This window comes from Pezoporus wallicus, unplaced genomic scaffold, assembly GCF_028554395.1.
Source record: "Pezoporus wallicus isolate ANWC-B61680 ecotype Strahan unplaced genomic scaffold, APGP_CSIRO_Pwel_v1 scaffold_7392, whole genome shotgun sequence".
NCBI classification, from domain to species: domain Eukaryota; kingdom Metazoa; phylum Chordata; class Aves; order Psittaciformes; family Psittacidae; genus Pezoporus; species Pezoporus wallicus.
In genome coordinates, this window is record NW_026639923.1 from 2,858,595 (window position 1) to 2,869,644 (window position 11,050).

At 49.7% G+C, this 11,050-nt stretch overlaps 1 protein-coding gene across 1 annotated transcript in view; it reads left to right on the plus strand.

The window, feature by feature from the left end:
- Positions 1 to 9,931, plus strand: part of ADAP1 (ArfGAP with dual PH domains 1) — a 57,653-nt gene extending 47,722 nt beyond the window's left edge. Inside the window, exons 5-11 of the mRNA XM_057416904.1 lie at positions 430 to 542; positions 2,593 to 2,739; positions 6,234 to 6,317; positions 8,255 to 8,317; positions 8,707 to 8,778; positions 9,161 to 9,389; positions 9,791 to 9,931. Of these exons, the coding sequence (XP_057272887.1) occupies positions 430 to 542; positions 2,593 to 2,739; positions 6,234 to 6,317; positions 8,255 to 8,317; positions 8,707 to 8,778; positions 9,161 to 9,389; positions 9,791 to 9,819 (737 nt within the window). The 3' untranslated portion in view covers positions 9,820 to 9,931. The remainder of the gene's footprint in view (positions 1 to 429; positions 543 to 2,592; positions 2,740 to 6,233; positions 6,318 to 8,254; positions 8,318 to 8,706; positions 8,779 to 9,160; positions 9,390 to 9,790) is intronic.
- The last annotated feature ends 1,119 nt before the right edge of the window (positions 9,932 to 11,050 follow it).

Sequence of the window (11,050 nt, forward strand, 5' to 3'; positions counted from 1 at the left end):
CACACACTCTGGTGTCCATTTTTCAGCAGCATCAGCAGAGGCGGGGAGGTCTCACCTGCCTTTACCTTGCTCCGAAACTGCTACTTGCATAGATTGAGCAGCATCCCCGGTGCCAGGAGCTGTTGTTTGGGAGCCTGTGCAGGGACACAGCTTTGCTCCTCAAATCTTTGCCTGTATTGCAGCACGGGATGCAAAGCAAAAATCCTTTGCCTGCTACATCGCAGTGTCAGAGCGGGGACAGCTGAAGCACAGGCTGTTGGGAAAGAGCAAGAGTGGAGTGAGAAGGGAAAATCTGAAGGAAAAGGCCTTCCCATCTTGAGCCATCCAGCCGCACATTTGGTCTTGAAGCTGAAGCTCTTCTTTTCTTCACCCTATCTTTTTAAATACAATGCTTTATCCCTGGTTCACAGCAGTTGCTTTCTGCTGCAGGCTACCGAGAAGGATTTCTGTGGAAGAGAGGACGCGACAACGGGCAATTCTTAAGCCGAAAATTCGTGTTATCAGAGAGGGAAGGTGCACTGAAGTACTTCAACAAAAACGACGTGAGTACCTGGGGTTGCTGTGTGCAGGGAGGGGATCACAACTGTAAGAGCATCTTTGAACAAGTAATTCTGAGGCCACCGTTTTATTTATGCAGTTCTCCTAATAACTGAGTCCCCCTTTGCTCCAGGACGAGGCACAGCTCACTGCTCACTTTAGTAGGGTTTGCTCTTGGGCTCCCACAGTCACGGTGAGACACCCGAACTGGCAATTTTAAGTGTTCCTGCTCTGTTGCCCTTTAAAGTTGATAAGGCTTTTCTGAAGCCACCAGCAAAGGAGTTCCCTCAGCTCTGTCTCTGCATCCTCCAGCTGACATGGGTTTCGTATTTATGGTTAGATTGTGATGAAAGTATCACCCCCTCTCAGTGGTAGCTGAGGTCTGAAACCTCCTTTGCGTGGTGTGGCAAGCAGTGCAGAGGAAAAGCTCCCTGGTTTTCTCTTCCAGCGTCAAGCAGTGTGAAAGCATTTGTCTTCTTCCCTAGAGCACCTTTCATTTACTGTAAGTGAGAAATGGAGCTATTACCATGAAAATTGCATTTGTGATGAATGGATAGACACTCTACTGCTCTGCACCACGTAATGGAGGAAGGCAGGGTGTTTTCCCTGACCTGTGGGTCTGCTGGGAATATCACAGCTGGGAGCAGACCAGGCTGAGCCACCAGCCAGTTTTCTCAGGTAGTTGATGCAGTCATAGTGCCGTGATGAGCCACCCCATGCAGAGGAGGAGCATCCATCCACTCTTCTGCACGCTTGGCAGCCAGCTTCAATAGCACTTTCTTCTCCTTCAGCCTGGCGTGGTATGGTGCAATGGCATCTTGAGGACAGGAAACAGCCAGTCATTACAGAGAGAGAAGTGAAAGTCCCATTTAGTGGCTGTTGATGGCTTCAGGAGTTTAAAGCTGCTTTGCTTTGTTGTTGACCATAACCATGGTGGAAATGGCAATGTCCAGACCCATCCTCTTTGCTGGGACTTCTCCAGGGTCACCCACAATGGCTGTTTGTCCACGGCAAGTCCCCAGGTTTCCAAAAGAGCAGTAGCATCTCTGCCAGCTCAGGGACTTCTTGCGTGGTGCTGGGGACCATTGCACTACTGCACCATCTTCTCTTGTCCCCTGGCTGTGCCCTAAATCTGGTGGTACAAAGAGCCTAATCTTCATTTTTGGGGATGTTTTATTCTTGCTTGCTAGTTCACTTCTCAGTGCAGTCCTGAAAGGGTGGTAAACTAGAGATGCCTTGTAGGAAGACCAAGTGCACTACAAAGTTCAAGGGAACTGCCACAGACGGTGCAGGTGGTTTTGGTGTCTGGGAGGGCCTGGTCTAGGCTCACCGTTGGGCTAACCCACCCAAGAGGTGGGCTATAAGGTATGTATTTGTCCCGCTGAAAAGAAAGTTCACAGTTTGGAGGGCAAAAGGACGGGCAGAGTCAGAAGCCAATGCCTCGTGTGAGAGGATAGGACATGGGGGGTATGAGCATGATGCCCTCTGCCAGCCTAGCACCCAGGTCTGAAGTTGGCAGTGGGGATAATCCTCCATCTTCTTGGGAAAAATGAACTGGGTGTGGGTGCTTGAGATGCAGAGAGCAGCCTGGCCTATTAATTAGCAGTGTGTGTATCTGGCTGAATGGTTTTCTTTCTTCTTTGGCAGTGCTCATCCCAGAGTAAATGCTGGTCACTTATCATTAGGTAAAGGGTCTGGAGAGATTAGGAGTCAGGAGACAGCTGAACAGAGGCATGGTGAAGATGCTTGTCTTTATAGCACAACATCTAGTCATGAGAGCTGGTCTGTCCATCTTGCTGCTGGGCTGAAACCTTCCTCCCCTTGAACTCCACTGGATTTTGCAGGAGAACAGAACGTTTTTCCAAGCTGGTAGAAAGCACTCGCTGACACGCGAGCAAAGGCTTTGATATCTCATCAATGGGCAGTTTTGTGGGCTGGGAGTCATCTATTTTTTTTTAGCTAATGTCCTCAGTCAGGGATTTTGTGACCAAGTGAACTGCATTCTGCTTTGAAAGCCAGTTCTCAGGTGTTTGCTCACTCAGCTGTGTTTTCCAGGCGAAGGAACCCAAAGCAATTATGAAGATCGAACATCTAAATGCAACTTTCCAGCCTGCAAAAATCGGGAACCCACACGGACTGCAGATCACTTACTTGAAGGACAATAGCACAAGGAACATCTTCGTCTATCATGAAGATGGCAAGGTGAGAGCAGGGAGGTAACAAGGAGGGTTGGGTTGTGGTCCTGGGGGTTGATGCTGAGGTCCCAGCCCTCCTGAAGGCGTTTGCAGTAGATGCCATCTCACAGCCTTAATTTTCAGCTCTTTCTTCCCTCTGCTGAATATTTGGGAGTTCTCATAAAATACCATCCATCGGCCCTGGAGTGTCCACAAAATCAGCGCCTAAAGCTGTCGTGTTCGCATCGCACCTACTTTCCTCTGGCTGTCATGGTGCCTCCAGCCTTTTTGGTACATCCCCTTCAGCACCCTGCCTGTCAAAGAGGCTTTGTGGGGACAATCCCTCCTAGACTGCAGGGCAGGGATTTGCGGGATTGTCTCAGTGCACAGCCTGTTCCCAGCTGCTCACCCAGGCGCAGCAAGCCAGACAGCCCTGCTGGGGATAAGCAGTATGTGCTCAAAGCCGTCGCTGCTCTCCAGCCTGTATAGGTCAGTAATGCCACCAGAACACTCTTCATTTGTGGATGAGCAAAGCTGATCTCACCTGTGTTGCTGCTGAGGCTCCTCCGGGTGCTGTGGAGCCAGATGCTGCCTGTTGTGCTCACAGGCTGAATGTGGCTCCTGTGTAGTTCAGGTGCTCCTGGCAGGAAGCAGTTAGTGCATCAGGATGTGTTAATTAGTTGCATGGAATGGTTTTGTACATGTAGATAAATGTGCATGTAATACGCGTGTGTGTGCATGCATATATGCATATAAGACGCATAATAGATGGTCAGCCTGGCTGGCCTCTCACACTCTGCAGCACCGCAGGGTCTTGCTCCGTCTGTTTGCAGGTCCTGGAGAGCTGTTCCAGCAGGAAGATGTGTCTTGGGCTCCGACCATTTTAAAGGATGCTGTTGTGGTCCCTTGTTAGCACTTACCCACCACCAGAGCCAGGCAGGGTGAAGCTGAGGCACCCGCTGAACTGGTGCTTCTTGCTGGGGCTGTCCCTCCTGTGGGCACGAGGCTGAAGCCACCCTTTAGCAGCACCCAGATCTGCATCTGGATGTGGGAGGCAGGAAAGCTGCAGAAGTGGGTTTCCGTGCTCCGAGCTCCTATCCAGGGCTGAAGCTCCCTCTGCAGGACCTCTAGCAGTCATGGCTGGAGCAGCTCAGGGAGCTGCCGTGAGCTGCTGCCATCCCATCACCGATGGGATGCTCGAAGATGGGCTGTCTCCAGGAAAGGCCAGCCTTTAGGGTGTGAACCAAGATCTTTGGATGTTCTCTGGATAAATTAGCAAAATGCTTTTCCCCAGTGCTCTTCCTTTCCTGAGCCACACCAGGAGCTTCCAGGATGGGAGGAGGGGGCATGACGGAGTGAGGAGCAGCAGCAAGCAGGCTCCAGTGCTCGAGCTCCAGGGTTGGATGAACTGGAGGTGCAGTGAGAAGTAGTTGCATTTTTATCCGGGGTTGTCAGTCTGAGACTACCATGGCAATGTGGGTGGCTCTGGTACAGGATGGAAAGGCACCAAGGTGGCACGTGGAGGGGGGTGTCTGTGGTGGCATTGCAAGCAGAGCAGAAGGAAGCTGAGAGCCTAGAAAAGCCATTTGCAAAGGTGCAGGGCAGGAGTTCATTTTCTCTGCTTGCTGTGGGGCATAACTTGGAGAAAGAAATCTCCACTAATGAGCTGATGAGACACCACCTTCCCATCTGAAAACACTGAGCAGTTCAACATCGGTTTAATACACCAGATATGATCTCCTCACTCCATCTGTGGCATTGTTCGTAAGTATACAGGCAGGAGAAGTTTAGCAACTGAGCCCTCTGGCTTTGCATACCCAGGTATAGGGTTGTGTAAAGAAAGGTGGTGGTGTTGCTTCCTCCAGCAGTGGATGATCAGTATTCTGAGAAGCAGTCATCTACTGGAAGCCAGTGAGGGTTTCAGCTTCTGCTTTTCTGCAGGATGAAACCCTATCTCACATCACAATCAAGGAGGAGACCAGCACGTATATATATATATATATATATATATATGTATATATATTTTTTTTTTTCCATAGTTATACAAATATATCCATATCCATCCAGTTGGTTACTGTATGAAATATCAACACCTTAATATTGCTCATTACCTCCAGCCTGGTTTGATCATCATTTACGTCAGGAGCCTGACTCTTGCTGACTCTCTGTGCAGCTCTCTGGGGTCTGCTTAGCTGCTTAGGGTAGGAAAGCAAGTGATAAGTAAGTAAAACCTCAGACAAGTAGGTTAGAGTTTTCAAAAACATTGTTTCCCTATATCCTATTATGTTTTCTTCCTTCCTCTTGAAGTAGATTAACAAACCAAAGCTTTTGAACTTCCAGGGGGTGGCTATTTGTCATGTTAGACCATTTTTGAGGTCCCCCCCCATTCCAAAATCACACGGAAGAGCCTTCCCCTTGCCCACCCCAAATACCTTTTAAAGCATGAAAAAGTTTAAATCTTTTTAAAGATCCTGAAGGCTGACTTCTAGTTTGATAGGGTCTTTCTTATGCTGCGGCGACCTCAGCTGAGAGGGTTGGCTGTTTATTTGAGGATGAAGCCTGGTCCACTGAACTTGTCCCTGATGTGTGGTGTGGCAGGCAGAGGTTCAGCATCCCTTCTCCCTGCAGCTCAGCATCCTGGTGCGGGCAGCCGGTACATCTTCCTTCCAGTGTGCCTTTCTTCTGCCCATACCTTTAGACTGCAAGGCAGTGTCTGACAGCTCCCTGTGCGGATCACTTCGAATTAATGTGGCGTTTCTCAGTGAAGCCTTCAAAAAGGCACCCGGTGTGGCACAAGCTCTGAGGGTCTCACCAGAAACAAAGGAATCATTGAGTTTTAAGGCAAAGAAATCATAAAACAACTGTTTTGTAGGGGAAAACCAAAACCAACTAACCAGCAACAGAAAGCAAAAGATGGAGAGATTGTTGCCAAGGGAAGGAAGAAGAATTGGGAAGTGAGCTGGGACTTCATTATTGCTGTGTTTGTCCCTCGAGGAATCACAGATATGACTGATAGACTGGAGTACAAAGATGAAGAGAGATTTAGCCACTCTTAGCAAAAGATGGGAGTATGTTGCAAAAATTGCAGTGGATTCAGGCGTTCTGTGCTTGTGGCTGCTGACCGGTTGGCGGCAGGCTGCAGAGGTGGCAGGCTGCCTTTGCACTGCCAGCGTGAGCTGAGTAGTGTTTATAGGATCAAGCTTCCTATCTCAAATGCTGATTTGTTGCTGGTTTTAACAGTTCAGAGATGTGCTCAAATCCTTCCCTCTGCAGAAAGCCCCCTGGTGCTCGCTGCAGAGCTCCGCGCATGTCCTGTTCCGCAGCCTGGGGCAGCAGCTGGATGCTCCCCATCCTTCCCCCGTTTGCTGCTCCCTTTTATGTCTGTATTCTGTTCTTTTTAGGACTGCTGCCAAACTGCACTCTGTCACCTGGGACAAAGTGATGGAAGAGATGAAACACAGCAGGACCGTGTTATTTTGTGTGCAAAGTACGTTACTCACTGTGCTTTTCTTTCATTATTAGGAAATAGTGGACTGGTTCAATGCCATCCGCGCAGCACGGTTTCATTACTTACAAGTGGCATTCCCTGGAGCCAGTGACGTTGATGTGAGTTTTCCTGCAGTTTGGTGGTTGTTGGGTTTTTTCCCCTTGCTCTTTTTTAGCATTTTGTAAGCCAGCTGGAAAGCCCGGGGCATACTATATCCTTCGGAGGGTTTTACAATTACTGGGTTGAAATTCTTGCAGTGGGATGTTGAGCCCACGTGCAGCACCTGTTAGAACATCCATCCAGCCTTGGAAACCATGTGCATGTGCATGCACACGTGCTCAACCCTCAGGATGTGAGTCGTGCTTATGAGTAACTCCAGCGCTGTCACACGTGCAGAGGCCATGAGCATCTTTCTCGAAAGTTGTTGCTGTAATATTAAAAGCTGAAACAAAGGCTGCAGGGTAGAAAAGATGAAGGCAAAAGAATGCCAGTGCTGCACCCAGGTCTCCGGGATGAGTTGTTGTGTGCAGGTCAGTGCAGCCTGTCTTATATCTCTGTCTTGTATTTTCCGGGAGCTGGAACTGCTAATTGCATTACCTTTTGCTAATATAATACTAGAAGCATTATTAATGCAAGCTGAGAGTAAGTGTTCTGGGTTGCAGTTGCACTCCCATTGGTGTGTAATGTCACTGGTTGTTGCTGATTACTCTAGAGCTAACCAGGAATAGTTGTATACTTTCCTTAATCATTTCTACCCGTCTCCATATTCTCTCCTTCTCCTAAAATTGGCTGGCACATCTGAATCAAATTGCCCCCCAAAATCCCTCGGACCATAATAGAGTTGGTGAGTGTTCATATGCTCACCCCCCTGGCAGTTTCAGTGGGAGATAGGTTACTGATGTTTTTACTTATCCCCTTCTCATCGGTTACTCTTTGGAGTAAGCAGAGGACTGTAATGTTTAGCAGCGTTCAAGTTTTGACTTTGGAATACTGAACATCCCTTCACAGCATTCAGCTTGGGGAGACCTCTGTGAAGACTGCGTTATGTACATGAGGTAGCTCCAGCCGGGGTGTTGCCATCATTAGCATTTGATTTATGAGTCCTTTACCCTGTCAGAGAGATGAAAAGGCATTAAATTTAAACAGGAGCCTGGTTAAATGCAGTAGAGAGATATAAATTGCTCACACCACCCTAAGGATGCCCAGGCTGCCTCTGCAGCTCCTAGGGGGCGAGGGTCTCTGATGGATGCTTTGAGGACCCATCTGCAGGGTGGGAAACCTCTCTGAGCTGAGGGTGATGAGCGCCATGCTTAGCAAAATGTCCTCATCCCTGTCCCAGAAGCCACACATAAGGGCTATGGATGCTGCAGAGCCCTTCACTGCCTATAATGAAGTGTCCAATACAAAGATGCTCCCAGCTGCTGCGGAACAGCTTTGTGTTCTTTGGATGGGTGTATTTTGGGGTGTCTTTGCCTTACAAGCACACACCTGCTCAACCTGTTTAAATAAAAGGCAGGAGCAGGGGCGGGGAGGCACGTGCCCAGGTTCATCGGCCCTGTTTTTGGTGAGACTCATCATCTTTCAAGAGGCTTTTAGAGGCATCTGCTAAGATCTCGCAGCTACTGCCTTGTCTTCACTAAGCAGCGTTAAAAATATCCCTGGTGCTGGTAGCTGTTGTCAGCAGTATCTGCAGGAATGGGGCGTGCACAGGCAGTGTGTGTTAATGGGGTTTTACAGGGAAATTATACTTCAGGGCTTGTGTGAGGAGCATCCACTGCATCTGCTGGAGGAGATGTATCACCAGAGCTGACCCATGAAGTGGGATTTGGTCTGGGGGCTTCTTCTGGAGGCTGCTGGACAAGTGCTCCAAGATGCGTCGTGTTTCTGCACCCCTCTCTTCTGAGCACTTTGGAGGGGTGGGACTGAAGTGTTCAGCCAGAGCTGATGCGTGAGCTTGGTGGGGGCTTTCCTTTCAGTGACCCCCTGTCCACGCAGGGACCCTCAGCTTCCTCTATCTGACACTGCTCTCTTTTCTCTCCTCTTCGTCTGCCTCCAGCTGGTGCCAAAGCTTTCTAGAAACTACCTGAAGGAAGGCTACATGGAGAAAACGGGGCCAAAGGTAGGGTATAAAACATTTCTGCAGCCCCTCTAAGCATGAATCCTGCTCTTTATGGGGCTGAGAAGGGTGCTCTGGTGGGACAAAGACACCCTTGTTGGAGAGGCGAAGCCTTAATGCCATGAATGTGTTAATAACACTTGGGAGCAAACATTTACAAAACCCAAACCCACTTCACAAACCAACCACACCATCCCCATCTTCCCTTTCACTGCCTGTTCCTGCAGCCCCACCTGCTATAGCTGGCCAAGTGGCTTGTGGTGGCTCATGGTAGCCCAGAAGCTGCCTGTTCTCAACTTTCCCAGCCCATTGGGTTCCAAGTACATTGATGCTCCTGGTAAGAGAGGAGCTGCGCTGCTTTGGTATGTAATTGGCATTTTTTGACCCTTCAGCAAACAGAGGGATTCAAGAAGCGATGGTTCACCATGGATGACCGACGGCTCATGTATTTCAAAGATCCCCTGGTAAGATGAAGGTTCCTGGGCTGGGAATTGGCAATAATAATAAATGATACCAATCTGCAGTGAAGCTCAGGCACTGAGCCATCATTGCTACGTGGATCTGCCTGGTATCAACATGCAGTAGCTCTGTGCACAGATATTCACCAAAACCACTTTGGAAACCCTGTGCACCAGCTGCAGATTTTTCTGGATTTTGGATCCCGGGTGCTGGTCCTGCATTGTGAGTGCCCTGGGAGGAGCTGGAGCAGAGCTTTGTGGGGTGGCTGGTGCTTTCAGTGTTTGGCTGCTGCACTTCGCTGATGGAGCTTCTAGATGGTGCAGGGTGCTTGAGAAGCAGAGCTCCCCTTCCCCATTAAGCCTGCCTGACTGCTCTGCTGTATCCTAGGATGCCTTTGCTAGAGGGGAAGTTTTTATTGGGAGCAAGGAAAACAGCTACAAGGTCCTGGAAGGGCTCCCACCATCCACGCAGGGAAACCACTGGCAGCACGGGATAACCATTGTCACCCCGGATCGCAAATTCCTCTTTGCCTGCGAGACAGAGGATGACCAGCTGGAGTGGATTACAACCTTTCAGAAAGTTATAAGCCGGCCGATGCTGCCTCAGGAATACGCAGGTGTGTTTGCTGGCAGGGCTGAAATCAGCCTTGACCCCCCCTTTATTCCCCATGTGTTAGAGGATGGGAGGAATGGAGGGGGATCAGGGATACAGCGGCATTGCTCCCTCCTCTGCGGTGCGAGCAGGGCAGCCCTTCCTCACCAGGGGAGGATGCAAAGTCTGCCCAACCACAGGAGTTCTGGGAGGAGGAGGATGGTATCCTATCCTCCTTCATCCCTTCAGACATGATGGCCATGGTGCTATATGGCTGATCAGTCACCCAGTTACAAGGATAATTGAAGCCAAGGAGGATCAGCAAGACAAGGGCCATCCACAGGGAGGGCTTGCAATTGTGCTATGGCCACCTGCCAGCATTGGTCCTGCTTTTAACTTTATTTTCTCTGTTTTCTTTTCTTTCAGTGGAAGCCCATTTCAAACATAAACCTTAGCTGGGACTGGCTGGGCAGACCTGAGGAGTGAGCTTCTGTTTACAACACAACGTGGTTTTATTTCAAATGTTAAAAATAATGAATAATAATAACAGTAATAATAATAATACTACTACTTCCCTTTCCCCTCATCATTCACTTGATCATGTCGGAAACCAAGAAGGGTGGCAGTGAAATGTCGGATGCAGATCCAACCCAAAATTCAGCTCTGTGGCTGCTCCATGGGATGCGCTGCTGGGACAAGTAGTCCTGTGACCCCAGCACCCCCCACCTGCTGAAGGGGGTGTCCCACCAGCTTCAGCGGGACAGCAAAGACTGTTGGTGGCACATCTGGGGGGACATGGGTCTTTTCCCCTTGAGCTGGTTCCTGGGGGCTGGAGCTGAGCATGCCCACAGCCCCAGCTCTCACCAGCCTCCTTTGTAGGGGAGGAACAGGGGCATCCTCATGGGATGTGAAGCAGCAACCTGGAAACACCCAGAGTGGTGATGTGCAAAATGGCTGAACCTCCTGATGGCATCAGGGTAAATGATAAGTAAATTACCTCACCTGGGGAGCGGTGGTGATGCTGGACCCAGGCTCAGGGTCAAACAGGATTTAGAAATAGAGGAAATTGGCATCATTGTCCTTGTCACCTGCTTAATGAAGGAGGAGTGGTGCCCAGTGTGGACAGAGCAGTGCTGTCTCCAGCCCTGCAAGGGGGACACCAAGCCACAGGATGATGCCAGGGAAGAAAAGCTTCTTGGGTTAGGGCCCATGCTCTGCTCCCCGTGCCATCCCCATTCCATGGCTGGGGGATTCACACCATGGGGAGTGGGAGGTGCTGAGCTGTAGGTGCAGTTTTGCTGACAGTCTGTCCCAGGCCAGTCCCTCCAGCCCACAGCACGCTGCTACTCCAGGCTGGTGATGGCACTTTTTCTTTCAGTAATTCCCTCACTTACTTTTCTCTTTTTTTGTTGTTGTTGTCAATTTTTGTTCATTTTGTCAGTTTCCCTGCCAAAAAACAACCCAATATAAGCTGCTTTGAAGTGACGTTTCAGCGCGGTGTTGAGCACTGTAATTCCTGTGGTCAGGGCGGGCGGGCTGGGACCTGCACACCATGTGCTGGATTTTTACCCCCAAATGAAAAGTACCAGCCCCAGATACGGACCTGTCCCACGCGTTCCTTAGGTTGGTGTGTGTAAATGAGAGCATCTCATCGGCTGTATGCATTCGTTCTGTCACTGGTAAGAC